Source organism: Neofelis nebulosa, chromosome 5 (assembly GCF_028018385.1).
Source record: "Neofelis nebulosa isolate mNeoNeb1 chromosome 5, mNeoNeb1.pri, whole genome shotgun sequence".
NCBI classification, from domain to species: Eukaryota; Metazoa; Chordata; class Mammalia; order Carnivora; family Felidae; genus Neofelis; species Neofelis nebulosa.
This window is the reverse complement of record NC_080786.1, coordinates 74,943,497-74,970,461: the sequence shown is the minus strand read 5'-3', so window position 1 is coordinate 74,970,461 and position 26,965 is coordinate 74,943,497. Positions and strand designations below refer to the sequence as shown.

General features: G+C 41.5%; 1 protein-coding gene across 3 annotated transcripts in view; it reads left to right on the top strand.

Moving 5' to 3' along the window:
* The first annotated feature begins 20,013 nt into the window (after positions 1–20,013).
* Positions 20,014–26,965, top strand: part of DCUN1D1 (defective in cullin neddylation 1 domain containing 1) — a 34,576-nt gene continuing 27,624 nt past the window's right edge. Inside the window, exon 1 of one of the 3 annotated variants that reach the window (XM_058730618.1) lies at positions 20,014–20,144. Coding sequence is in view for 2 of the 3 variants with exons in the window: in XM_058730616.1 (XP_058586599.1) it covers positions 20,116–20,127 (12 nt within the window). In the remaining variant the exon portion in view is untranslated. Of the gene's footprint in view, positions 20,145–24,535; positions 24,674–26,965 lie in introns of those variants that run through there. The other 2 variants (XM_058730616.1, XM_058730617.1) reach the window with 2 other exon arrangements.

Genomic DNA, 26,965 nt, shown 5'->3' with positions numbered 1-26,965 from the left:
CAGACTATGGTGCCATCTGAGGAAGCCTCCATGGTCCCCTCCCTCTGCGACAGTGGGACGCCAGGCTGGCACGTCCTAGAGCCTGCATGTTAATGGGACAGCAGCACGCCCAGAAGCAGCATGTTTCCTGCACAAAGGACGGGCTGGACTAACTCCATTTTTTACATACGTGGTGACACGTGTGTAGATGGCACGGGGGTGGGGGGGGTGGGGGCGGGGGCCTACGTTGTCTGGTTTCAGCCTCTGTGTGAGTGGGTGTCACCACTTCCGTAGGGTGGCCGAGTAGGGAGGTCTCTTCCTTGGCTGAACTCACTGTTTTTCCTCCACGACTGTCTTCTCTTCTCACCCTTGCACGCTTGCCGTTCTTAACCTTCAAATAGTTCTCTTAGGAATATTAGAAGTTGAAATGTACATCTATGTTCTGTGTACACGTGACACTTGTGGTTAAAATATTTACAGTGTTGATAGTAATACCTTGCACTTCTGTTGCACCTTTCATCAGGGGATCTCCAAAAGCACTCCTAGATATTCACACCAAGCTTCAAGACACCCAGAAAGAGGAAAATGTGATTTAAACCGTGTGGTGAGAGGGAAGGAGATGGATGTCCCCAAATGCTTTCCTCCAAGCCCAGAGCAGGGAGCCTTGGGTCATTAGTGCCTTCCTGCTAATGACACACTGCTCCCTGAGGGCTGGCCCCAGGGAGCTGCAGCCTTGGGGTAGCCGTTCTACTCCACCAGACTCTAAGTATAGGGCATCCCAGGAGGCTCAGCCACGCTCCACAGCTCTCAAAGTCGCAGCCTTTGCCTATCCGACTAAGAACAGTCTTGCCTATCTGCCCCCATCCCCCATGAAGAACCCTAGGTTCCTTCTGGACCAGGGAGTGCCTGGATCATTAGCAGATCCTAGCTGATACCAATGATTACCCTGTCGCCCTGACATTTGTCTCCCACGTGCTGGATGATGGGAATCAGAATGCCCTGTGCCTCTAACTGGCTCAGACTCCTACAGCGAGTTGCAAGTGCAGTGTGAACATTCTCCCCTTAAACCTCCCAAGTCACAGCCTTGGTGTAACTCCCTCCCTCCTAAGATGGCTAACATCATTCTTTGTACATACCACCCCTCATTAGCTTTGTGCTGAACCCTTCATTTAGATTAGAAATAATTCTCCAAATCCACCACCTCCTCACCAAAAACAAAAACAAAAACACTAACAACAGCAACAAAAGATAACTTGGGACTTCTCTCTCTTCTTGGTTATTGTTACTCCTTTATCATTACTACCTATGTCATCAGGCATGGTGGTTTTTCCCCCATTACTGAAAGCAGGTGTCATGCTAATCACAATTCAGACCGGCATCCGACCTAACTCTGTTCTCCTATTGACCATCTGGCCCCACTTAGAGCTTCCATTTTTGATGTGTCATTCTAAGTTGTCTACCCCATCCACAATGAGTAACACTTGCCCTCAACCTTCCTTACTCCTCTGTAGCCAGACCCACCACACACCCTAACCCTGGAGTCATTCCACGTTAATACAATACATCAAGCAATTATTGAAGATCTATATGCAAGACGGGTCATAGGTCTTTCCCTATAAGGCAAAGGTCATATAGTCCTTGGCCATGTAAATGCCATTAGTCTCTTCCCAGATAAGTATTAATGTTTGAATAGGTAATACATGCCCATGGTTCAAACCCTAAAAATGTATTTTAAAAGGTATACAGGGAAAATCTCCCTCCTATCCACAGCCCCCACACCCCTGGCAACCTTGAGCCGCTATTAATTGTTGTGTATCCTTCCAGTGTTTCTCCATGCACTCAAAACCAAATACAACTCTGTGGTCTAATTTCCTACCTTCTACAGTAAAGATCAAATTCTGCACTTTGCTTTTGTTATTTAACCATGTGTCTTAGAGATGCTTCCATAACAATATACAGGGAGTTTCCTTAGTCTGTTTCAGAGCTACACGGTTTTTCCATTTGTTCCATTTGTCCCACTAAATGGACATGACTTATTCAACCAGACGTTTACTGGTGGACATCTAGATTGTTTTCAAAGCCTTGCTATGACCAAAAAGTGCAGTGAATAACCAGACAATATTTCATTTTGTGCATACACAATTATATCTGTTAGGATAAATTCCTAGAAGTAAATTGCTTGGTGAGAGACTAATAATGAATTATTTAAAAATTAAGCTAAAAACACCTATATTTGAAGGTATTGTTATGGTGCCCGCAATAACAACTCACATTTATAAGGCATTTTATGATGTACTGATATTTTATCACCAAGGGAAGAATCACCTATACTATCCTCATAGCAATTTGAGGGAGCTGAGATTGTGAGAATAATTTGCACACAATCATACTTCCCACACCTGTTGGGACCAAAACTGAAACCAGGACTTTTCATTCCCAAATCCTCTGCTTTCTTGTATAACGCTATCTCCTGAAGTAGCAAGGCAGGGGGAAAGGCAACTTTACTCATCCAAACTTGTATTCCCCTCTTCACATTTTCTGAGAATGTTCCCTCCTTGGCCAAATATCTCCTCGTTCTTTCAGATCTTCACCTGGAGAATTTAATGGTACCGTGGCCCCCATGTTTGACCAGAGAGTCACAGGTGTGCTACTTGCCAAGCCATCCTACTAGAAAATTCAGTGCAACTTCCGGTGGAGTTAGAACCTTGGAGATAAAAACCGTTCTTTCAGAATGGGGGTTAACATTCAAACACCCTCCAGACAAGCTGATCTTCTGGTGGTCTCCTTTCCAGAACAAGATCATTCTCTTGAAACCTTAAGAGAAATACCATAGCTCAACATCGGTGAGGAATTTAATTTCCCGGATGAAACGGTGGGAGTGGGGCGTAGACGGACAGGGGCGCAGGCAATGTGGTCTAACTTTCAGAGATTTGTACTTCACAAAAAGACTTCGGACATCTCTGGTATTTGGGAAAACTTATTTAGCAGGTAGATTCAGTGATCATTTATGTCTTTTAAGCAGAAGGGTAAAATTTTGCCTTTCTTGTGGACAATTGTGGAGACAGATTAAGAGAAAAGATATGACTCCTGAAGGCCAATATTTCATTACAAAAACTGAAAGAATTTGTTAATTTCAAACAATTTCCAGGGGCACCTGGATGGCTCAGTCAGTTAAGCATCTGACTCTTGATTTCGGCTCAGGTCATGATCTAACCGTTTGTTTTTAAACCCTACATTAGGCTCTGCACTGACAGCACAGAGCCTGCTTGGGATTTTCTCTCTCTCTCTCTCTCTCTCTCTCTCTCTCTCTCTCTCTCTCTCTCTCTCTCTCTCTCTTGCCCCTCTTCTGCTTGTGTGTGCACACTCACTCTCTCTCTCTCTCTCTCTCTCAAAAGAAATAAACTTTAAAAAATAAAGACAATTTCCACAGAGAATAATCCTATGCTGCAGGATTGAGTGGGGGATGGGCAAAATGGGGTGAAGGGAGTGGGAGATCCAAGTTTCCAGTTATAGGATAAGTGAGTCACAGCGATCAAAAACACAGCATAAGGAATACAGTCAATGATATTGTTACAGTATTGTATAATGACAGATGGCAGCTACACTTGTGAGCATAACATGACACCTGAAGTCGTCCAGTCACTACGCCCTACACCTGAAACTAATGTGTGTCAACTAAAATTTTGTTAAAAGCAATTTTCTCACCAACTCTGCTTTACAGATTTTATTATATTGTCTGCAGACTTTTATTTGCTAATGTAATTCTTTCAAAAAGTCTGACTTACTTGAATGTACAAAAAAGTTAAAAACTATACAGTAGAATCTACATAAGAAAACTTTATGGGCAAAAGAATTTGCCCCTTCTTCAATCAGAATAACCTACACACATGCCCAGAAATTTGATTTTGTTTAAGTGGTTTGATTTCTCAGAGATCAAACAGCTCTAAGAAGAACACACAGAAAAATATATCAACACCTTAATGATGAGTTCTTGATTCACAGTGAAAGGTGTACCTGTGAGTCAAATCAGAACACTCAGACTGATTTGACTGCTGTGTTTCTCCTGGTGTGAAAAGCACAGGGAAGCCACATTATAATGACAAGTGTTCTTGATAGGCAGGGACCCAGATGAAAGGAATTTGGTGCATTTTATACGATCTAACAATTTGATGCATCTCTCCCCACAAAAGAAATGCATACCAGCGGCTAAAGAGCCTCAAACTGTTGAAATCACGCTACCAGTTTTCTCTTCTGGGATTTCCTACTTTTCTACGTTTCTCTTGGTCACCCCCATTTTACTAACGTGTTCTTTCTTTAGATTTATTAAGTCACCATTGACCTATTCATCCTAAGCTTTCCTAATGATAGGAATCACCTGGAGTACTTAACAAAACTAGATCTCTGAATAAGAATTTCTAAGAGAAAGGTCTGGTGTTCCGTATATTTAACAAACATCCACGTGATTTTTCCCAGGAGTGTTTTTGAACAGTTAGCTCAGTGTATCTCCAAATGTAACCTTCTGGGGTGCCTGGGTGGCTCAGTGGGTTGAGCATCTGACCTTAGTTCAGGCTCAGGTCATGATCCCACACAGTCTGTGAGTTGGAGCTCTGCATCAGGCTTGCTGCTCTCAGAGCATAGCCCACTTGGGGTCTTGTGACCCCCTCTCTCTCTGTCCCTCCCTCACTCTCTCTCTGTCTCTCTCTCTCTCTCTCTCTCTCTCTCTCTCTCTCTCAAAAATAAATAAAACATTTTAAACAATGTAATGTTCCTACAAACCACCTGCTCCTGATTCCATTGGTCTGGAAAGGGTCTGAGATTCTCCATTCCTAACAAGCTCCCAGGCCTCTAGCCAGGGGACAGACAGCATTTTGACTAACAGGTGGCAATGGTTCTCAAAAAGCGTTCCTGCACCAGCAGCCTGGGCAAAACCTCAGAACTTCTTAGAAATGCAAATTCCCAGCCCCACTCCACCTACACCTAATGAATCAGAAACGCTGGGATGGGACCGAGAAATCTGTTTTAACAAGGTCTCCAGGTGAGATTTTGATGCATCCTCAAATTCAAGAACCACAGATCTATAGTTATGTTTAGCTGCTTCTCACTGCTTCTGATTGGGAAGTTACTTCATTTGAGATGAACCTTTGCACATTTCTGATTTTATTCATGTTGTATATCGTTAGTTTAACTCCATTTGGGGGGATACCTTATTAGCACCTTTGTAAAGTGCTGAGGAAATATTGGTACCAGAAACTCATCTTGGAGTATCTTGGGGGAACCTACTCCTTGTTACCTTTAAATTTAATTTGTATTAATGCAAGGTAATAGTTAGATCAGGGTTCACAAACGCCTCCAGGGACCACGCACTCAGAATATTTTTTTTTTATTTTTTTTAACGTTTATTTATTTTTGAGACAGAGAGAGACAGAGCATGAACAGGGGAGGGTCAGAGAGAGGGAGACACAGAATCTGAAACAAGCTCCAGGCTCTGAGCCGTCAGCACAGAGCCCGACGCGGGGCTTGAACGCATGGACCGTGACATCATGACCTGAGCGAAGTCGGACGCTCAACCAACTGAGCCACCCAGGCGCCCCCAGAATATCTTTTAAGTGAAGCAGCAGGGTTTCAGGGAAGAGGTTGGCTTCAGAAAGAAGCTGTCCCTTGGCTCCGCCCAGCCAGTGCCAAGGGGGAATGTGGGCTCAGAGGGGTCATGTCTTCCAATTGCTTAAAAGAAGTCAGAAAGCCAACTTTTCACGTGAAATCTCTTGATTTTTCAGTGTTGGCAAACTATTCAGATTTGTTGTAAATATTCTGTGTGCCTAACAAGCTAGGCTTCTGTTCGCGACTCCACAGTGGAGGGACTAGTTAGGGAGGTGATTAATTCACCAGCCTTGCTCCCGCGACTTGTGTCACTGTCTCTCAAGAAGAGGAAGCCAGCTCTGGAGGTCCACTGCTGTGAAACCCAAACCCAAACCCTTTACCATGTTCTCATGAAAGGCCAGTCAATTCTTCTAAGTGGCTCCCTCAGAAACATGTGGAACATTTCTAATTGGGAAATGGATTGTGTCACATTGTGTGATCCATCTGGAAGCAAAGAACGTCTAATAGTCAGGATTGCTCTGCCTAGGGGCAGATCCAGATTTTGAGTCCTGAGGCTTTTACAATTTGGAGGGACCCTATTTAAGAAAAACAGGTGAAGTTATGAATACAAGATTATTTATGAAAGTACAAAGAAATCTTAATCACGTAGGAAATATTTACTTTTGCAAATTTGTGTTAAGTTTATGTATTTTGAGAGACAGTGCAAGTGGGAGAGGGGCAGAGAGAGAGGGAGAATCCCAAGCAGGCTCCACACTGTCAGCACAGAGCCCGACACAGGCTTGAAGCACAGGGCTTGACCTGTGCTTCACGTGACCTGTTCACATGACCAATTCACATGACCTGAATTGAAGCCGAGAGCCGAACGCTAACCAACTGAGCCACCCAGGTGCCCCTGTTTTTGCAAATTTAAAAAGAGCAAATGCCCACGGCCTTGGAAGGGCCTAGACATCAGGGGCCTTAGAGCATCCTGAGCGTCCCCACACATCTGCCTCTGTCCCAGTGACCACTGGGTTGCGGGCAGGGGTTAGGATGAGGCTGGCAGTGTTGCATTCTGGGTGCTGATGTTCTGTTTCTTGACCTGAGTGGGAAGGTGGGTACCTTTATTTTACAATCTGTTGGGCTGTTCACTTACATTTCCTATAGTCTGACGTACATTTCACAACTTGAAAAATCATTTGGCCTTTCTACGTCAGCAAAAATACTCATTGGGTAAGGTAGTTCTTCAATAAACATTTGTTGAATGAACAAAAAATCAAATGATTTCAAATCTATACAGCTAATACCTGTCAAGGGCTTAAATGTGTAAGGATCCCTGCTAGGTGCTGTGTTATTAAATACATTATAGTGTTGGGGCGCCTGGGTGGCGCAGTCGGTTAAGCGTCCGACTTCAGCCAGGTCACGATCTCGTGGTCCGTGAGTTCGAGCCCCGCGTCGGGCTCTGGGCTGATGGCCCGGAGCCTGGAGCCTGTTCTCCCTCTCTCTCTGCCCCTCCCCCGTTCATGCTCTGTCTCTCTCTGTCCCAAAAATAAATAAAAAACGTTGAAAAAAAAATTAAATACATTATAGTGTTTACTATTTAAGTAACAGGAGAGGTAAAATCTAATGAAATAAAAGAGGGGTGCCTGGAAGGCTCAGGGTAGAGCATGTGGTTTTTGATCTTAGGGTGGTGAGTTCAAGCCCTACATTGGGTGTAGATCTTATTTTTAAAAAAAGAAAGAAAATGATTTTATTTTATCATATCTTTAAAAGTTTATTTAAGTAATCTTGACACCCAATGTGGGACTCAAACTCATGACCCTGAGATCAAGTGTTGCACACTCTTTCAATGGAGCCAGCCAGGCACACCTATTTCATCATTTTTCAAAGTTAATCTTATTCCTTTACTATGTAAAAGTTTTGTGTTTTTTTTTTAATTTTTTTTTTAACATTTATTTATTTTTGAGACAGAGAGAGACAGAGCACGAACGGGGGAGGGGCAGAGAGAGAGGGAGACACAGAACCGGAAGCAGGCTCCAGGCTCTGAGCCGTCAGCCCAGAGCCCGACGCGGGGCTCGAACTCACGGACTGCGAGATCGTGACCTGAGCCGAAATCGGACGCTCAACCGACTGAGTCACCCAGGCGCCCCTACTATGTAAAAGTTTTATGTATAAAACTAAAAATATATTATTTTTTATATATAAGCTGAATGCAGACTTTGAAAAGAAAACATCTAAATTTAATGCCATTAACCAAAGTTTTATTATTTTCAGCTTTAAGAAGTTTTAATTTATAATTATACAATTTTTAAAGTGTATTTATTTTGAGAGAGGAGAGGGAGAGAGAGAGACCTCGCGCGCTTGAGTGGGGGAGGGGCAGAGATTGCCTCTACAATCATACAATTTTTTAAAGTGTTAGCTAGAGGGAGCAGAAAAACAACATAAATTGGTATTTATCCAACATATTCTAAAGGCCAGATGAATAATATTTTGAAAAACATGTATGGGATGCCTGGTGGCTCAGTTGGTTAAGCATCTGATTCTCAATTTCAGCTCAGGTCACGATCTCCTGGTTGGTGAGATCGAGCCCTGTGTTAGGCTCCATGCTGCCAGGGCAGAGCCTGCTTGGGATTCCTTGTGTGCTTCTCTCTTAAAAAAAAAAAAAAAAAAAAAAAAAAAATCGTGTATAATTCAACCACACTAACATAACCACTCTTATTATTTTGTTTCCTTTGGTCTTGTATTTATAGGTACACTTTTTACATAGTTAAAAGTATAGTGTCCATAAAATTTCAACCCTGATTGTTTTTACCTAACACATCTTAAGCATTTTCTATGTCGCTACCTGGTCTTTATAATTCTAACTTTAAAAACTGCATAATTATTCCTTAGCTATTCCCAGTAAATGGTTGGAATATAATTTATATAACCATGCTTCTAGTCTTAGACATGCAGATTATTTTTAATTTTTGCTATTATAAAATAATGCAGCTCTTACCATTTTGATGTACATAGCTTTCTTTTTTCATATTAGGGTCATATGCCTATGGATACATATCCTTCCATTTTTTTCCCTATAAAGTCCTCTATTTCATTTGTGCACTTTAAAAAGAACCAGAGAAAAGTGAGAGAGGGAAACAGGTGGGGAGATGGCATGAGAGGGAACATCCTGTGCAGAGATATGCAACATTATTTATCTTGATTGAATATAAGACGGAACTTCAATTTTTTGCATTAAAATTCATAGAACACATTTTTCTCCTATCAGAGGTGTTCTATTTCTTTGGTCCCCATGGATATTGTGCCAAAACCAACAGAATGGGTCATTCTCTGAAAATCCATCTCTCAAGTTGTCAGAAATTATGACAGCTAGCAAGAGAGAGTTTAAGTAGCCAATGTTACAGATTTGCAATTGCCTAATTATGCTACATATGACATTTCATTCCAACTTAATTGCAGAAATTGAGCATCTATATTGTTTCTGTTTTCTGTAGCAAAAATCTGGACAGGTAATGTGGTAATTTTTTTTCTGATTTGTGAATGTAATTACATGAAGAGTCATAAAAAGCTCTTTTATTATACATGTGCTTAATTACCTTTTGTGTGAAATCTGGGCGTTAAGTCTGGGCAAAACGCTCAAAGGCAAGCATAAACAAAACACAGACCCTCTGCTCAAACAGTTTATAATTTATTAGGAAATCAAGAACATAAACCTGAGTCAATTAACCTTCCAAGTAAAGCTTATGTTCTTAAAAATATGCATAAGACACCCCAGGGAAGTATAAATACAAACTGGACACTTGAAGATATTAGGGAATATTGTTAGATTTTTAGTTGAGTTAATGGTATTGTATTTTGTTTTTTAGAGATATGGAAATACATACGAATAAAATGTTATAACATCAGAGATTTGCATCAAAATTATGCAGGCCATGGAAATGGATGGGGCATAAATGAGACAAGGCTGGCCTTGAATTGCTAATTGTAGAAGTTGGGTGATGGGTATGTCTGGATAATTTGGTCTACTTGTGTATATATTTGAAAACTTTTGTAATAAATTATTACACCTTACTTAGTTTTCCTTTGCAAAATCAAAATACTAAGTATGACTGGAGCCTCCGTGACCCACCACACACAATAGTAATACTCTCTCCACCTTTCTATCTACCCAGCCAGCCTGACCTTTCATACCCAGGCTCCCATCTGACTAAAATGGCCAACTCTCAGCATCTGCCCTGCATTACTTTGAGGCCCCTACCTGGAAGGGAGATGTTGACAAAGAAGCTTGCTTAGTGAGAAATCGTGCGTATTTGACCTCTGCTTGAACTTGAAAATCTATGTTTATTTGGGAATAAAACAGAAGTGATTCATCTTATGAATTTCCTCAGGGCCAGTGGAATCCTGAATTTCCTTGGATGAGTTTATTCATTCTAAGCTCTAATTGAAACCACAATATGGAAACTGGCTGGCTCTTCTCTTATATATTCTATCTGCTAGAAGCAGCAACATCTGCCAGCATCTCAATTCCTACTTCCTTGGCATTGGGTTGAATTAATCAATAGACTATATAACTAACACAAAAAAAAGCCAAATAAAAAAATCTTCCAGTAAAGCAAATGGAAAATTACAAAATAAAAGCTTAATTTTCTGTAGTTTTTCAAGTAAGGTAAAAGTGATTCATTTTTCTTTTGATTTGAAATGTTTTGAAGGAAAATTGAAATTGATAGTATAAACCTGGGGTACTCTCAGGAGCCATTTCCTTTGTTTTATTCCCTCTTTGTTGAAACTGTTCTCCCTTAACTCATTGAATTATATCACTGTAATTACCCAAGTCACTGTTATTAAGTAGAAAATCTGATGCCACCATTTTCATAGTCTACAGGATGATCCCATCAACAAGAAAGGAGTACTCCAAAAACCATGAAATACCTGGGAATACATCTAACCAAAGAGGTGGAAAATCTATACACTGAAAACTGTAGAAAGCTTATGAAAGAAATTGAAGAAGACACACAAAAAAATGGAAAAATATTCCATGCTCCTGGATAGGAAGAACAAATATTGTTAAAATGTCAATACTACCCAAAACAATCTACATATTTAATGCAATACCTATCAAAATAACACCAGCATTCTTCACAGAGTTAGAACAAACAATCCTAAAATTTGTATGGAACCAGAAAAGACCCTGAATAGCCAAAGCAATCTTGAAAAAGAAAACCAAAGCAGGAGGCATCACAATCCTGGACTTCAAGCTGTATTACAAAGCTGTAATCATCAAGACAGTATGGTACTGGAACAAAAACCCTTAGATCAATGGAACCGAACAGAGAACCCAGAAATGGACCCACAAACATATAGCCAACTAATCTTTGACAAAGCAGGAAAGCATATCCAATGGAATAAAGACAGTCTCTTCAGCAAGTGGTGCTGGGAAAACTGGACAGCAACATGCAGAAAAATGAACCTGGACCACTTTCTTACACCAGAGACAAAAATAAACTCAAAATGGATGAAAGACCTAAAAGTAAGACAGGAAGTCATCAAAATCCTCAAGGAGAAAGCAGGCAAAAACCTCTTTGATCTTGGCCACAGCAACTTCTTACTCAATACATCTCTGGAGGCAAGAGAAACAAAAGCAAAAATGAACTATTGGAACTTCATCAAAATAAAAAGTTTCTGCACAGTGAAGGAAACGATCAGCAAAACTAAAAGGCAACCGATGGAATGGGAGAAGATATTTGCAAATGACGTATCAGATAAAGGGTTAGTATCCAAAAATCTATAAAGAACTTATCAAATTCAACACTCAAAAAAACAAATAATCCAGTGAAGAAATGGGCAAAAGACATGGACACTTCTCCAAAGAAGACATCCAGGTGGCCAGCTGACACATGAAAAAATGCTCCACATCACTCATCATCAGGGAAATACAAATCAAAACCACAATGAGCTACCACCTCACACCTGTCAGAATGGCTAACATTAACAACTCAGGCAACAGATGTTGGTGAGGATGCGGGGAGAGAGGCTCTCTTTGCCCTGCTGGTGGGAATGCACACTGGTGCAGCCACTCTGGAAAACAGTATGGAGGTTCCTCAAAAAACTAAAAATAGAACTACCCTACAACCTGGCAATTGCACTACTAGGTATTTATCCAAGGATTACAGGTATGCTGTTTTGAAGGGGCACATGTGCCCAAATGTTTATAGCAGCACTAACAACAATAGCCAAAGTATGGAAAGAGCCCAAATGTCCATCGAAGGATGAATGGATAAAGATGTGGTATATATATATATATATATATATATATATATATATATATATATATATATATATATATATATATATATACAATGGAGTATTACTCGGCAATCAAAAAGAATGAAATCTTGCCATTTGCAACTATGTGGATAGGACTAGAGGGTATTATGCTAAGCGAAATTAGAGAAAGACAAATATCATATGACTTCACTCATATGAGGATTTTAAGACACAGAACAGATGAACACAAGAGAAGGGAAGCAAAAATAATATAAAAACAGGGAGGGGAACAAATCATAAGAGACTCTTAAATATGGCAAACAGAGGGTTACTGGAGGGGTTGGGGGAGGGGGGATGGGCTAAATGGGTAAGGGGCATTAATGAATCTACTTCTGAAATCACTGTTGCACTATTTGCTAATTTAGATGTAAATTTAAAAAAGGGAATAAATGCTTAATATTTTGAAGGCTCAGTTTTTAATATCTATTCTAATATAAATATCCAGTTTTATGGTTCTCAACCTCTTTACCCTTTCAGATTCTCCTTATTTTTATTAACAGGGATTTTTGTTTTAAAACATTTTTTTTCCCTAACAAATGATGTGTATTTATTAACAAGTCATCAAATAATTTCTTCAATTTTAAAGTAATCAAAGAACACATATAATTCATAATGAGCTTAGAATAATATATATTACCACCCTGAACTCAAATAGTCCCAGTTAAGATGGAAGAATTGCAACTTGTTAGCAGTAGAAAGCTTTTATTTTTTCTTTTGCCAAGCCATTTCTGTTAGACTTTTTTACATACTGGGGCGCCTGGGTGGCGCAGTCGGTTAAGCGTCCGACTTCAGCCAGGTCACGATCTCGCGGTCTGTGAGTTCGAGCCCCGCGTCAGGCTCTGGGCTGATGGCTCGGAGCCTGGAGCCTGTTTCCGATTCTGTGTCTCCCTCTCTCTCTGCCCCTCCCCCGTTCATGCTCAGTTTCTCTCTGTCCCAAAAATAAATAAAAAACGTTGAAAAAAAAAAAAAATTTTTTACATACTGAAAATGGTCTGTGATCTATATTAACAACCTTTGCAAACTGTAGTTGGGATAATAGCTCTACTCATTATATTATTCGGAGCTCCTATAAAAGAGCCTTGGTAACAAAAAAAAAAAAGGGTTTTTTAAAGATGATTTTCCCCCTTCTCATTGATAGGCATTATTACACATAAAATTGCACGAACTAGTAAATAATCTCTTGGGTATACTCTTTCTTATATTCTTTCCTTTCTGTGTTTTCTTGCTGTAAAACCAACATCCCTGGCTCTTTGCTGGAGAGAAGAGGCATCCTAAGGCTGCCATGTGGACATGAGCTCACCAGGCAGGCAGGTGGTAAAACAAGTGGTTTATTTTGAAGCTCTTCATCTCCCTACCAACCATCTCTTCTCCCCCTGGAGTTTTCAGTCCAGTTTCAGCTCATTGTTAGGCCAGTAGAAAATACTTTAGGAGACCTAAAAATGTATGACACGTGGTCTCTGCCTTTGAAGGATGCACAGTCTAGTCATTAGTAAAGGGAAAATGACGTGGGCAGAAATACCTAAGATGAAAGGCAAAATGAGCCAGGTGCTCTAGGGATTCCAAACAGCCTGCTTGGGCTGCACAGCTGTGTGTGTGTGTGTGTGTGTGTGTGTGTGTGTGTGTGTGTGTGTAGGGAGGTGTCACTTCTAGCCATGGGGCTGGAGAATTGATAGAAGAACTGGGTATTGAAAGAAGAGGAGGCCCGTGGAGGGTAAAGCTAGGGAGATAGGGACAAGGGTGTTCCTGACAGAGAAACAGAACCACTAGGAGATCTATCTTATCTGTCTATGGTTACAGGTAATTAGTCTTCCACAATCGTGTGAGATGGTTAAGCAGTCTCTATGAGCTGTTGTCTCCATGTCCAGTGTTGGAACTTGAAGTCCATGGTACATGCAGTCAGGAAGTGATAATGGATGTCAAGTAGGGAGATGGAGAGAAAGCTGGAAACCACAAGCGTGAGATAGAGTTCCACAAGGACAGACTGAAGTTTGTGTCTGTTCTTGTGACCTCTGACCTTGGTGTCAAGGCTACTCTACAGAAGCTAGGACCCTGTGTCATGGAGCTGAATGCAAACACCTGGCTCCAGAGTTGGAGGAGCTGAAGGGAGGATCCAGGATCCAGCCTGTAGAAGAGAAGCTACAGGCTTAGTTGCTGCTTCGTGCCGATGAGGTGAATCGGCACACTGTGTGTGTGAGTCACAAAATGACTGCTTCCCTTCTGCCCTCCAAATCTCTGAGAATCTTCCCTATGGCCCACCCTAATAGAAAACAGACAAGAAAGGGAATTCAGGGAAGTATAGGTCAGATACATCACAGGCCATCCATCACAAGTTGTATCCAGAGTATGGAGCTTCTGAAAATTAAAGAATTTGGATAATATCGATAAGAAGTGGCTTTTGAGCCAGAGAAACAAGAGTAAAGCTTAAGGACAATAAAGTGGGGAGCAGGACAGGTTGGAGGGCCTAACTTTAGGAGCTCAGAATGCTGGTGAGTGGTAGCAAGGGGGTTCAGGAAGCTGGAGTAGAAAGGGAAGTGGCAGGGCCATGCCTAGAAATTTTGCTGCTCTGGCCAGTGCACAAAGCTTGCTTTTGTGTGTTTGGGGGAAGACAGCAGATCTACATACAAAGCATTGCCTGCTCTGGACATTGATGTATTTCTTTCTCCTATCCATTTCCTTGAGCCTTAAAAAATTTCAATGCCCTGGGTCAAAGTCCCAAGTTTGTGACCCCAGAAATTTGTGGTCCTGAAAAGAGAATATCAGTGGATATTTGTCATGTTTTATGACACCCAACAATAGCAATTGAAAATCCTTTCTGTGTTTGGGGAATTTTCCATATTAAGGATCCTCCTAGAAGCCAGTACATCACTTTCTTAGCTTGCTTTTAACTAAGGAGACTCCAGTTTATAAGAGAACAGGAAGAAGCAGGGGCCAATCACTTTTTTATTACTGAATAGTATTCTGTTATATGGATATACCACATTTTCTTTATCCATTCACCAACTGATAAACATTTGAATAGTTTCCAGTTTTTGTCTATTATGTACAATGCTGCTATAAACATTCTTGTACACGTCTTCTGGATAAACATCTAGTAGTACAGTTCCTGGGTTATATGGTAGCTTTTAGTTTTAAGAAACTGCCAGACTATTTGCCAACAGTTTCTGTTCTATATTTCCATCAGCAATGCATGAGGGATCAGGTTTCTCTGTATGTTCACCCAAACTTGGGAAGGTCCATCTTTTTAATTGCAGCCATTCTTGTGAATGTGTAGGATTATCCTGTGGTTTTAAGTTATATTTCCCCAATGACCAATGATGTTGAATTTCCATATAAATTTTAGGATCAGCCAATCAATTTCACAAAGCCTACTGGGATTTTGATGGGGATTGAACTGAATGTATACAACAATTTAGGGGAGATTTGCCATGCTAAAAATATTGAGTCTTTCAATTGATGAACATGGGATAGTTTTCCACTTAATTAGATCTACTTTAATTTCTCTCAGCAATGTTTTATAATTTTCAGTGTACAAATCTTTCACTTCTTTTGTTAAACTTATTCCCAAGTATTTTGTTATTTTTTGATCCTATTGTGTTTTAGATTGTTGCTAGTATATAGAAACACAACTGATTTTTAAAGTATTGATCTTGTATCTAGTGGCCTTGCTGAGCTCATTTTTTACTTCAGTTTTGGGCAGGGGGCAGGGGAATCCTTAGAGTTTTCTATGTATAAGACAATATCATCTGAGAATAAAGAGAGTTTTACTTCTTTTTTCTAATCTGGATACCTTAAAATTTTTTTCTTATCGAACTGGCTACAACCTCAGTTCAAGGTTAATTAGAGATGGCAAGAGCAGCTATCTTTGCCTTGTTCCTGTCTTAGGGAGAAGCATCCAGTCTTTCACCATTAAGTATGATATTAGCACTAGCTTATTTTGTTTTGCTTTTTTTTTTTTTGTAGATGTACTTTATCAGGTAAGAAACTTCCCTTATATTCCTAGTTTGTTGAGAATTTTTACTGTGAGTGGATGTTAGGTTTTGTTAAATGCTTTTTTTGCATTTACTGAGATGATTGTGTTCTTGTGTCTTCATCCTATTAATATGGTGTGCTATATTAACTGATTTTCAACTATTAAACCAACACTGCGTTTCTGGGTAAATAATTTTTTCATACATTATTGAATTTGGTTTGCTAATATATTTTAAAAGGCTTTTGCATTTATGTTTTTGCATTTATGTATTAGTCTGTAGTTTTATTTTCTTTGATACCTGTTTTTAGTTTTGAATCAGGAAAATACGGGCCTCATGGAATTGATATATCTGCATTGCTTCTACAGACACATAAATAGAATTTATTGTAATTTTTGCATTTATTTGTTTCTTTTTCCTTCTGAGAAACAAGTTGTATAGGTTATTTTTAAAACAGAAACTAGATCTTACCTACTGGTAAGATTACTAAAACTTAATCAATGTTTCATCTGAGAACCTGTGCGGGGCCCTCTATTCAGACTGTTTATTGCAGACATGGACAGAGACAGATGGCATTCCAGGACCTAAGTACCTCAAAGTCAAATTTCCCAACTGATCACAGACAGAAGAGGAAGTTGCCACCTTATTTTTCTCCCCTGTAGTGTAGAGGGATAGAAAAATGTCTCCTGAATATCCATTGACCATTGTTGTAACTTCTTATCATAGCCCCTTGATATTTGGGGAAGAAATGTGGTAATTTTATATACATAACCAATCAAGCTGGCTCCACTGGTCAGTGTTTCTAGATGCCAGAGCCACAGCAAGTGTCAGAAGAATCTGTGTGTTGATACAGTGATTGGAAGGAACTATCTAGCCAGTGTTTCCCTCATCATGTAACCTTAATATTTGTTACGATCATGGCTGATTTGGGTTATTTTTCAGTGTTTGAAACATAAAGAACAATCACAGTGCCCTCCTTGAGGGTGCCTTTTGATTAAAGAGGCATCCAAATGTCACAGGGAAGAACTGCTTTTTACCAAACATCACTTTAAATGACTCTCTCCTTAAAACAAACCAGGTCACCTCAGCTTGAGACTCACTGCTATTCATTCTGTAGAAGTCCATTCATATGTTACCTCTTCTAGATTGAGCAACTGCCTACCACAGCATTACATGTGCTGTCTCATTTACTCTCTGCACAGTACTCTGAAGTAGGTATTTTATAGATGAAAATACTAAGAAATATGCCAACATCACCTTTATAATAAATGGTAGAGTCTGGTTGCAGCACAGATCTAGGTAACATGAAGCCCATCCTCTCCTGCTACACACAGCCTCCCCTCTGCCCATAGTCCTGCTGGGCTTCTCAGATGCAGTACTTGCACAACCATCTCAGAGACTCTTTTCCCACCTCCCATAGTTTCCATATCGCCTGATTCTGATTTCCTAGGTAGGTGCGCAGGGATGCCGGGACCGTTTGGCTTGTTCTTTGTATTTCTAGTACCTCTTACTGTGGCTGATACGTAGGTGTTCAATGAATGTTGAAATACATGACTGAATGAGAACAATTATACTTCCTAGACTTTTGAAGGAAGCTCAGATTTGAAGCTGGAAGGAAATTAAGGATTTATCTAATCTAAACTCGCCAGTCAGAGGAGTTGAGGCTCCAAGAAGACAGGTGTGATTTGCCCAGTCGTATGGAGATAGACAATTTAGAACACAGTTGTCTTAGGCCGTGACTCTCATAACCCCGAGGCCTATTTCCAAAGTTTCAAAGCTGATGCCACTCCTCAGTTTGTAACTTATACAAAAGAAATACAAATGTAAGCAATAATAACAAGGGATCTGAATTTTAAATAATGTAAAGATAATATTGCCGGAAAAAAATTCTGACTGCCGTGACTTCATAAAGGACTTAACAATATTCATTACTTCTTTTGAGAAATCATCCAGCTGAAGGCATTAGAAACAAATCTTAGACTCTCCTCAGATGAAAAATCAAATGAAACACCTGGCTCTGGGCTGGTGGACTAAGACCTGGGCTCTGAGCCATACACTTCACCCGAGGTATGTCACGTATGCCCAGCCTAGGGGAGGTATTCTCTTACACGTTTCACAGCTATGTTGTTACTCTGTAGGGCTGTATCCTATTGATCAGGAATGAAGATAATCCCTGCCTCTCTCCTAACCCCTCCCACTGGCTGTTCTTTCCAGCCAGACCTGATCTGCCAATTGTGCTGTCACCAGCGCTAGCCCACCAGGCCTGACCCTAAGCCCTCGTGCTCCCTGCCTCCCCACTCAATCCCCTCCCCCCTTCCCCACACCCCTCTATCAGGTCAGGCTGTCAACAAAAATTGAGGGACCTCTTCAAATTCTCTAAAATTCATTATTTTGTTTCAAAGTGCTGATATGCCACCACAACGCTTTCCTTTTCTGTCAGTTGAGAGTGGCCACGTTGCATTTTCTCTCTAAAGAATTTTGCCTAATCATCTCCTTTCCCAAATGTCCTGAAGGGGGTTCTCCCTGGTCTCTCACAGCACATTGACTCATTTGGGCTTCACTTGTAGACTCCTTCATTGACTTCCTCTTTCTGTATATTTATTTTCAAAATGATAATCTCACAACTTAGCTTTTTGTTATTTGTATGTTTTCTCTTTTGCAGCGCTTTAGGCTACTCTGACCCTGATACTAATTTTTAAAAAATTTTACACTATTTGCACACAAATCTTCCCTTTCACCAACTCTCTTCTCTCTTCATCCATCCCAAATAATTTCTTTGAAAAGGGTGACCTATCTTAACGGAAATGGAGAAAATGGCATTAACTTACTAGATACTGTTTTGCTGGACAGCCCTGAAAAAAGCCCTGAAAACTCTAAAGTGGCTGTGATGTGTTTTAGTGTTTCATATGTCTTATTTTGACTGAAAAAACCTTGTACACAAATCACATTTAACAGGATGACACGGTCAGAGTCAGGCAGATATGGGTGTATGGTAGACATTTGCAAATTTGTACAGGTGACTTTCCTAGTTTGCTATATATACTGAAAATGGTACATATATATAATCATGTATATTATTAATTCACTTATTATTCATATATTTATTATTTTTATATATTTACAGGCTTCATATTGCCCCCTTGCCAATTTTTTTTTCCAATTGTACGTTAGCTTCCCTAATACTAAATATTTTTGTACTACTATTGGATATATATAGATATTTCAGGTTTACTTTGGTTTTTATTTATTTCCTGGAAGTAAGAGTGCTTATTTCTCCCACTTGTGAAGCATCTATTTCCAGTGGCCAGACACTGTGTGGGCCTGTGCTGGCCAATATAGTAGCCATATGTGGCAACTGACCACTTGAAAGTGACTAGTCCAAATTCAGATGCACTTTACGTATAAAATACATATCAGATTTCAAAGACTTGCCATGAACAAAAAAAGAATGTAAACTACCTCAATGTTTTATATTGAGTACATGTTAAAATGCTGATATTTTGGATATCTTAGGTTAGATGTTAAAAACAAAATAGGTGAAGCCTGTTTCAGGCTTTTAAATGTCACTACTAGAAAATTTTAAATTTCGTATGTGCCTCATATTTGCAGCATGCATTATACCTGCCATACAGTGTTATTGTAGGTATTTCATACACTTAGAAATGAATGAATGAGTGAATGAATGAGACAGGCTATACTTCCCTGATTTTTGTGGACAGCTCATAATAGTGGACCAGGAAGGAATCAAACAAGCGTAGGGTTTGATTGAAACTTATTACAATTCAACCCGATCTTTTTATTTTGTAATTGAGAATACCAAGTCCCAGGGAAATGTGTATGCCTTCCGTACTATTCACTGAATAAAGACAGGAAAGCAAGGTGTTTGTTCCACACCAGCATTTCCACTAAGGCACATGCCTTTGTGAGGATACCAAAAGTATCAAGGGATAAACACTCTGGATTCTAGAGGACCATCTACTGTACTACCTGTAGAATTGTTTCAGTCTTTATGATTTTAACAAATTTACTCTCTGCAACTGACCGGAGCTGTCCAAGACAGACACCCAGGCTGAGCTGCGGTCTCATGGAGGAGGGACCAAGTGGGGCTGGTCAGGGAGGTGCAAGATGGACACCTCAGGACAGTGGGACATTGTGACATCATCAGTGATGGTCTCAGGTAGTTTCCCATCACTGGCCCTCCAGTCTCAGCTGTTACTGCAAGTCCATTCCTCTACCATGAGTGTGGAGCAGCTCAAATCAACAGATCCACATGTACCTTGAGGTGACAGACTGGCTCTGGTGAACACCCCCTTTTGTAAATTTAGAGGTGACCCTTTTGTTGGCTCTTTTGTGTGAAGGGGTCAGTGGTGTTCATTTTTCTAGGGACAGTCCTTAAGTTTCCTCCTTTTGTTCTGATTAAGGATTCATTTTTAAATAGTTTAGAATGTGGGGGAAGAGTCCTAGGCAGTCGGTCATCTCTTTGGCTGCACTGAAAATGCTTACCAGGGAGGGAGAGTCAAAAGGCTTCCATCTCTTCCCCCACTCTGATGAGTTAGGCGTTAATTTGCAACCATGGCTCTTATATTAGACTTTTTGCAACTACAACGAGGGCCCATCCCTGCCCCTGAGGCCTCATCTTGTCTGCTTCACCCTTTAAAATATTATAATTCTGGATCAATAAGACCTAAAGGCCACGTTTTACTCAAATGGGTTGTATTGGTCAGTCTCATTTACTCTTACATATTTATAAATAGGCGAGCTTGAATTCAATAAGCACATTTATGTAAATGTTGGGCAAAATTGAGTCCACCCAAGTTAAGTGTGGGAGGGTGGTGGCTGTGCGTCCCAGACTAGTGCCTTTGAACTGTAACTATGTATACATAGTTACCCTGCAGGCTTAATTTTAGCTGGATGAACTACCAGAAATGTTAGCAATCTGTCTTTTCAGATTACTTTTGCTCTTTCTCTTTGCTAAAAGACAGATTTTTAAAGTGTGGAACCCTGGTTTCACATGTTTCTTTAAACAGAACTGTAACAATTTTTATCAGCGAATATATATATATCTTAACGTGAATTTTTAAACATCTGAGGCAATTCATTTTCAAATACTTGCATGTTTTACCTTGAAAAATTATACCATCTACAGATACTCTATATTAGTCTACGTAGCTATAGATGTACAGTGAATATATATTATGCACGTACTTTCTCTATGTGTGTATGTATGTATACATATATATATACACATACACACCATATATGTGTGTTATATATATAGATGTGTGTATACACACACACACACACACACACACAGGGAAGGAGGATAGTGGATTTCAGCTAGATGGTTCCATCTTATTTGTATTGAGATTGTCACTTTGAAAAAAATCTTTACAAATTCTGTTCTTAACAAAAACCCTCAAAATCTTAAAAATTTGAAAGCTCGTGACAAAAAAGTAATACGAACATGTTAATGAATATGATCAGATATTGTAATTTATACTTTATCTTCAGGACTTTTTCATTTTAAAAATAATCAGGACAATTTTAACAAATATATTTTTCTCAGTAATGATGACTGAGTAATAATCCTCCATTTCACATTCAGTACTGTAGCTTGTAAGTGCAGTAATGGGTACAGTTGCTACTACATTTACCATCTGACCGTATGCTATAACATACATCTGCCAAGGAGGACAGACATTCCATTACAATAATAAACAACATAGGCATAGTCTTAAGGCAAATCAACAGATATCAGATATCTTCTTTCTTTTATCTGTTATCATGTAGCACATACATCTGTCCTATGTGTCAGGCACTTGCTTTGACACTGAAAAAGAGGTATGCAACTGGGTCTCTCACCTGGAGGAGTCAGGGGTGGTGGTCATGCAGATAAATGATTATCATATGATGTCAAGATGTCCTAAGTGTAAAAGAAGTGTATACAAGGTGTCATAGAAGTGCAGAACGAAAAAAACAATGCCTGACTGCTGGAATCCAGGAATGAGGTCAGGAGATAATCACAGAGAAGATGGTTTTTGAATTGAGTATGAGGTCTTGGTAGGAAATACAGAGTGGTAGTTAAGAGAATAGTCTGTGGCTAGACAATATGGGTTTAAACTCCAGCTTTACTACTTACCAGCCAAGGAAACTTAGGCATGTTATTTAACCTTTCTGTGCTTCAGTTTTCTCCTCTGTAGAATGGGCATAATCACTGAGCATAGCTCATAGGACTAAAGTGAGGATTATGTGAGTAGTGTGTGCCATGGACTTACAACAGTGCAAGGCATGACTTTCCAAGTCAGAACATGGCAGAACATGGAAAGCCCTTAATCAGCGTTAGCCCCTATGCCAGTGATAGCAGAATAAGAGAAAGCAAGGAGACACAAAGTAGTATGGCAGGCTTGGCTTGTTAAAATTGAAATATGAGGTGTATTTGTGTGGAAGGAGGTGGGAAATGACAAGATAGGTAGATAGCCTCCTATGCCACACCAACGAGGCTCACGTTCATGGAGCCAGTAGAGAATTTTAAGGAACAAATTAGGTTTTGTATTATAAAAAGATAACTCTGGAGCAATGGGGAATGTATAGAGGTCAGATTAGCTAAGTAAGAGATTATTGATGAGAAAAGATACAGTAACGGCTCTGCTGAGGGTGGAGGATAGAGTGGAGATTCAAAGTTATATTTTTGAGGTAAAATTGATGAGAGTTGTTAACCGATTAGATTAAGGGAGATGAAGTAGAAGGAGTTGTGGATGTCTCTTGGACTTCTAGTTTGGGTGATCTGGTAAAAAGACTGGAAGAAAAGCAGGCTTGGGGATAAGGTTTTGGATTTGTCAAGATGGATGGGCCTGTGATGTGACCAAAATTTAGTGTTTAGCCTGCCACTCAGGAGCTGGAAGTCAAGATTCAGTACTCCTCAAGATCTAGGTAGCAGTTGACATGTGGGAATGTGAGTGAGTGCAGTATAACACAGGTTATACACAGGAGGAGATTCAGGGACGGTTCTGGAACATTGTACAGCCAAAGAAAGCTGAGCCAGCAAAGAAGAGCGGTCACAGAAAGAGGAAATGCAGAAGAAAGTGGAAACATGGAAAATGATGGAGAAGGAATTGAAGGAAGAAATGTTCAATTGCATGGGGGGAGTCAGATAGAATGAGAACTGAGAATTGTACTTCAGACTTGGCAAATAGGAAAAAAAAGCTGAAGAAAACCTGTGAGCTATTATCATAGTGAAGTATAACAGCATAGGAAAGAGATACAGTGACTCCTCTTCATTAAGACCCTAGATGTTAATATTTCCTCCAATCTAGATGAATACCTGGAGAACATCCTTGGATGTGGTCCGGCTTCAGGCTTGGTGCATGAGGCAGATCTGGCCTGTCTTCACCAAGCTGTTTACCCAAAACCTAGCAAGGAGCTGTGGTGGCCAAAGATCTGTTTTGGTAGAGTTCTGGGAGCTCCTGATACATGGCTGGCTCCAGGAAGTGTTAAGTGGCCCTGGGAAGTTGCCAAAGAAGTTCTGATGCTTTGATAAGAACTTCAAAACTGTGAAGTTGCAGGGTTGATCTGGTAGCTTATGCCTGTGTTGGGGGGACAGGGGTGTTGGTGAGGATAGTGATAACAGGTTGATTCGAGTTGGTTCTTTTCTGAAACACATCCAAACTCTTGGCTCAGTCTTAGATGTGATTTTCTGATTGTTTGTTTCACTACCTGTTTTCTTATTTCCTTCCTTCATGTGTGAAAGTGTCTCATCTCTCCAACTGGATAGCCAATTTCTTAAGAGCAGGGACCACACTCCAAAGAGTGTTTTAACTCCCTTCAAGCACATTCCCGTATTTGACCCCCAACTCAGAACCCTGGTATTCTCAGCCTCACCTGACTTAGTGTCAAGAATAGGTCAAACCTGGACAGCCCACCTGGAGTGACGTCAATCCCCTCCCCGCCCCCCGTCAAAAAAAAAAAAAAAAAAAGTTCCACAGTTACCTCCCAAAACTTATCCTAGTAAGGTTGAACTGAGGGAATATTTAGAGCAAGCAGTAAATGTTGATACTGCAACTTCTGCCACTAGTTGCATGCATGGGGCCTTCTCAGTCCTCCTGGCCGAGAGCTCCAAGGCCACTCCACTGGTTTCCCAGCGGACACTTAGGTCTGGGAAGAACTTGTGCCATAAAGGACATTACGGCTCCCATGAGGCTAGACTAAGTTCTCCTCTCCTCTCGTATGTCCACATGGGGGACCTGATACAGTCCAGGGGCAACTGTGGGGCAAACAGGAAAATACGAGGTGGAGGTGTTTTCACTATTTTCTTCCCTTTTGAGGGGTGGTCTTGATGGGAAGGGGTGGTTTGGGATGGATCTAGCCTAGCCCCTCAGTCCTATCCCTTCCAGTCTCCCCCATCTGCTCAAGTTACTGAGCACCGCTCATCCTCTCCTCGAGTTGGTGTACCGGCGCCGTCCGACGGCGGAAGGAGCGCGTAGGAAGCGGAGGTGGGTGTCCTGCGGCCCCCCCACCCCGCCGGAGACCGCCAGGCGCGGCGGGAGGATGTCGGCGCGCGGAGGGCGTGCGTCGCCCCCCTGCCCCGCCCGCGCCCCCCGCCCCGGGGGACCCCGCGCCCCGGGGAAGCCCCGCGCGGGGTGCCGGACGCCCGCCCCAGTCCCTCCGCCTCCCCGAAGCCCGGGGCTGCCTCCTCGGGCCGCGCCGGGGCCGTCCCGCACTGCGCATGAGCGGGAGCCCGGCAAGCCCGTGAGAGGAGCCGCCGCTGCCGCCGCCGTCCATTCGCTGCGGAGCCGGAGGAGGAGGGGAGAGGCCTGGAGGACACCAACATGGTGAGGCACTGCGGCCGCCCGCCCGCCCGCCCCGCCGGCTGGGGGCCGGCGCAGCTGCGCACCCCCGCCCCGCCGCCCTCCGCCCCGTGGCGACCCCGCCGCCCCGAGCCTCCGGCCCGCGGCCTCCGTCCGCTCTCCGGCGGGGCTCTCCTCCCCTCCTCTCCCTTCCTCCTTCGCCCCTTCCCGCCCGGGCGCCGCCGCTACGCGAGAGCCGAGGAGGCGGAGCGGAGCTGGGCCTAGTCGGGAGCCCCGGGAGTTTGGGGCGCGGGGAGAGGCCCCCAGTGCCCCTCGCCGGCCCGGCGCGGGTGAGGGAGGCGTTGAGGCGGGGGGAGGGGATGGGGCAACGGCCCTGCCCTTGCCGGGCCCCCTCGCCGGCTCTATTGTGTCTGACCGGGGTCCGGGGTTCCGGGTGAGGAGCCTCCCCCCGCCCCGAAGCCGGGGCTTCCCCCTCCGCCCCGCCGGCGAGAAGGAAAGACTTTCCCGGCGCTCCTCTCCCTCCTCCGCTCCCAGCTCCAACACCCCTCAAGTCTCCAGGCAGTTTCGCTTGGGGCGGGGTATTAGCCCTTTTCCTTTCTGCATCACCTCTTGATGCGCCCCAAGCTTTTGGAAAAGGAGAGTTTAACTGGCCAGTTGGTGGAGGTTATAGGCGCCTCTCCGCTGAGAACATGAGAAACCGCTGAGCCTAGGGGACGTGGGGGGGGGGGGGGGCGGGGAGTACGGAAGTGCAACCTGTTCTCGTTTCATGAAATTAGGAGAAACAGACTTGCTACCTTTTGAGCACATGTTTTATTTGCTTGGGGTGGGAGGAGTAATTGTTTTATTATGCCAGTTAAAGACATTTGTGATTTTTTAAAAAACAGTTTGTCAAGTTAGTCCCCCTCTTCTTTTTTTGTTTGGAGAGAAAATCGTCTTAGCAGCTTGAAGAAGTGGTAGTCAAGTTATCTGCTTACATTTTGGTAATCATGTAAATAACTCTGTTTCGTTCTCTGTTTTTTAGAAGTGAGGTTTGGCATTAGAGTCTGAGCATGAGTTGAATTCCATGCAGGTTACTGTATGAATAGACAGTAAAAATGATATTGTTGTCCTTTTGCTCCTGGGGAACATAAAGGCCTCTTTGAGGAGGGCGTATGTGTGTGTCTGTGTTAAGGGAATGCCCCAGTATCTTTGCTTCTAGTTGGTCTTATTTCTGCTGAATGACACTTATCTAGCCCCAGCCTCCAACTTAGCAGAATTTTGGTATCATGTACGGATATGTGGTTATAGTTTGTCATATATTCAGAGGTAAGTTTCATGAAAATTTGCCATTTGTATTTGTAAGAAAACTTTGCCGTGAAGTCCAGGTTAACGTTTAGAGTGATATTGCAGTGTTGAAAGATCTGCTGGGGCATCTGAACAGTTTCTAAAATTTTTAAAGTATTTTGATGGTCACAGACGTTACTCCTGAAGTTTCCAGGCTCTTGGCATGTAGATGAGTAGTAAGTTTGAAGTAATGAAATGTAATTCCCCGGTAAACACTCTGTGAGAGCACTGACATGTGCTCTGTTCATAATAGTCTGTAAATCATCAGCATCCTCTGGAAACAGCTCTTGATAATGCTCATCACCTGTTCAGGAATTCAGGATTCATGTGGTTCATGCAAGAGTTCAGCTTGGATTGGAGCTCTTAAGCTTCTCTCCTTTTGTTCATATTAAATTAGCTAGTTTTGGAACTTAGCCATAACTCATCTAAGTATACCAGTAGTGGCAACGTATCACTAATTTAAAACACTTTCTGTGGCTGAACTCCGATCATGTCACTAGAATTGTCTTGGTATGCTCTTGTTAGTTAGAAACGAAATCACCATGTTCTCTAATAGAAGTTAGGCCATAAGAATTTTGTAGTTAAGTTTTCATCATAAATATATAATTGTTTCTTAATAGTTATTGGGCTGTTGTTTTTCTGTGTGTTTAGCTAGGCTTATTTCTAGAAGGCATATCGTCAATTCTAGGGCAGGCTTAAATGATGGGATATCTGAAATACTTTGTATAAAAAAATTGTTCAGTTAACCTACCTGACTACTTAGACCAAAAATAACCCCAAAACTAGACAATATTCTATTACTCCTGAAAATATTTTTAAAAGTATTCAAAACTTCTAGGTTTTCTTATTTGTAAGATGACAGGATTGAATTTGATGATTTCTAAAGTTCTGTTCAACTAAAAATTTTTATTCTAATTTCTGTTAGATGTGTAAAAAGTATGTAGTTTGTAACCTACTAAATTTTTATAGATTCACAGCATCATAGTAGGAGTC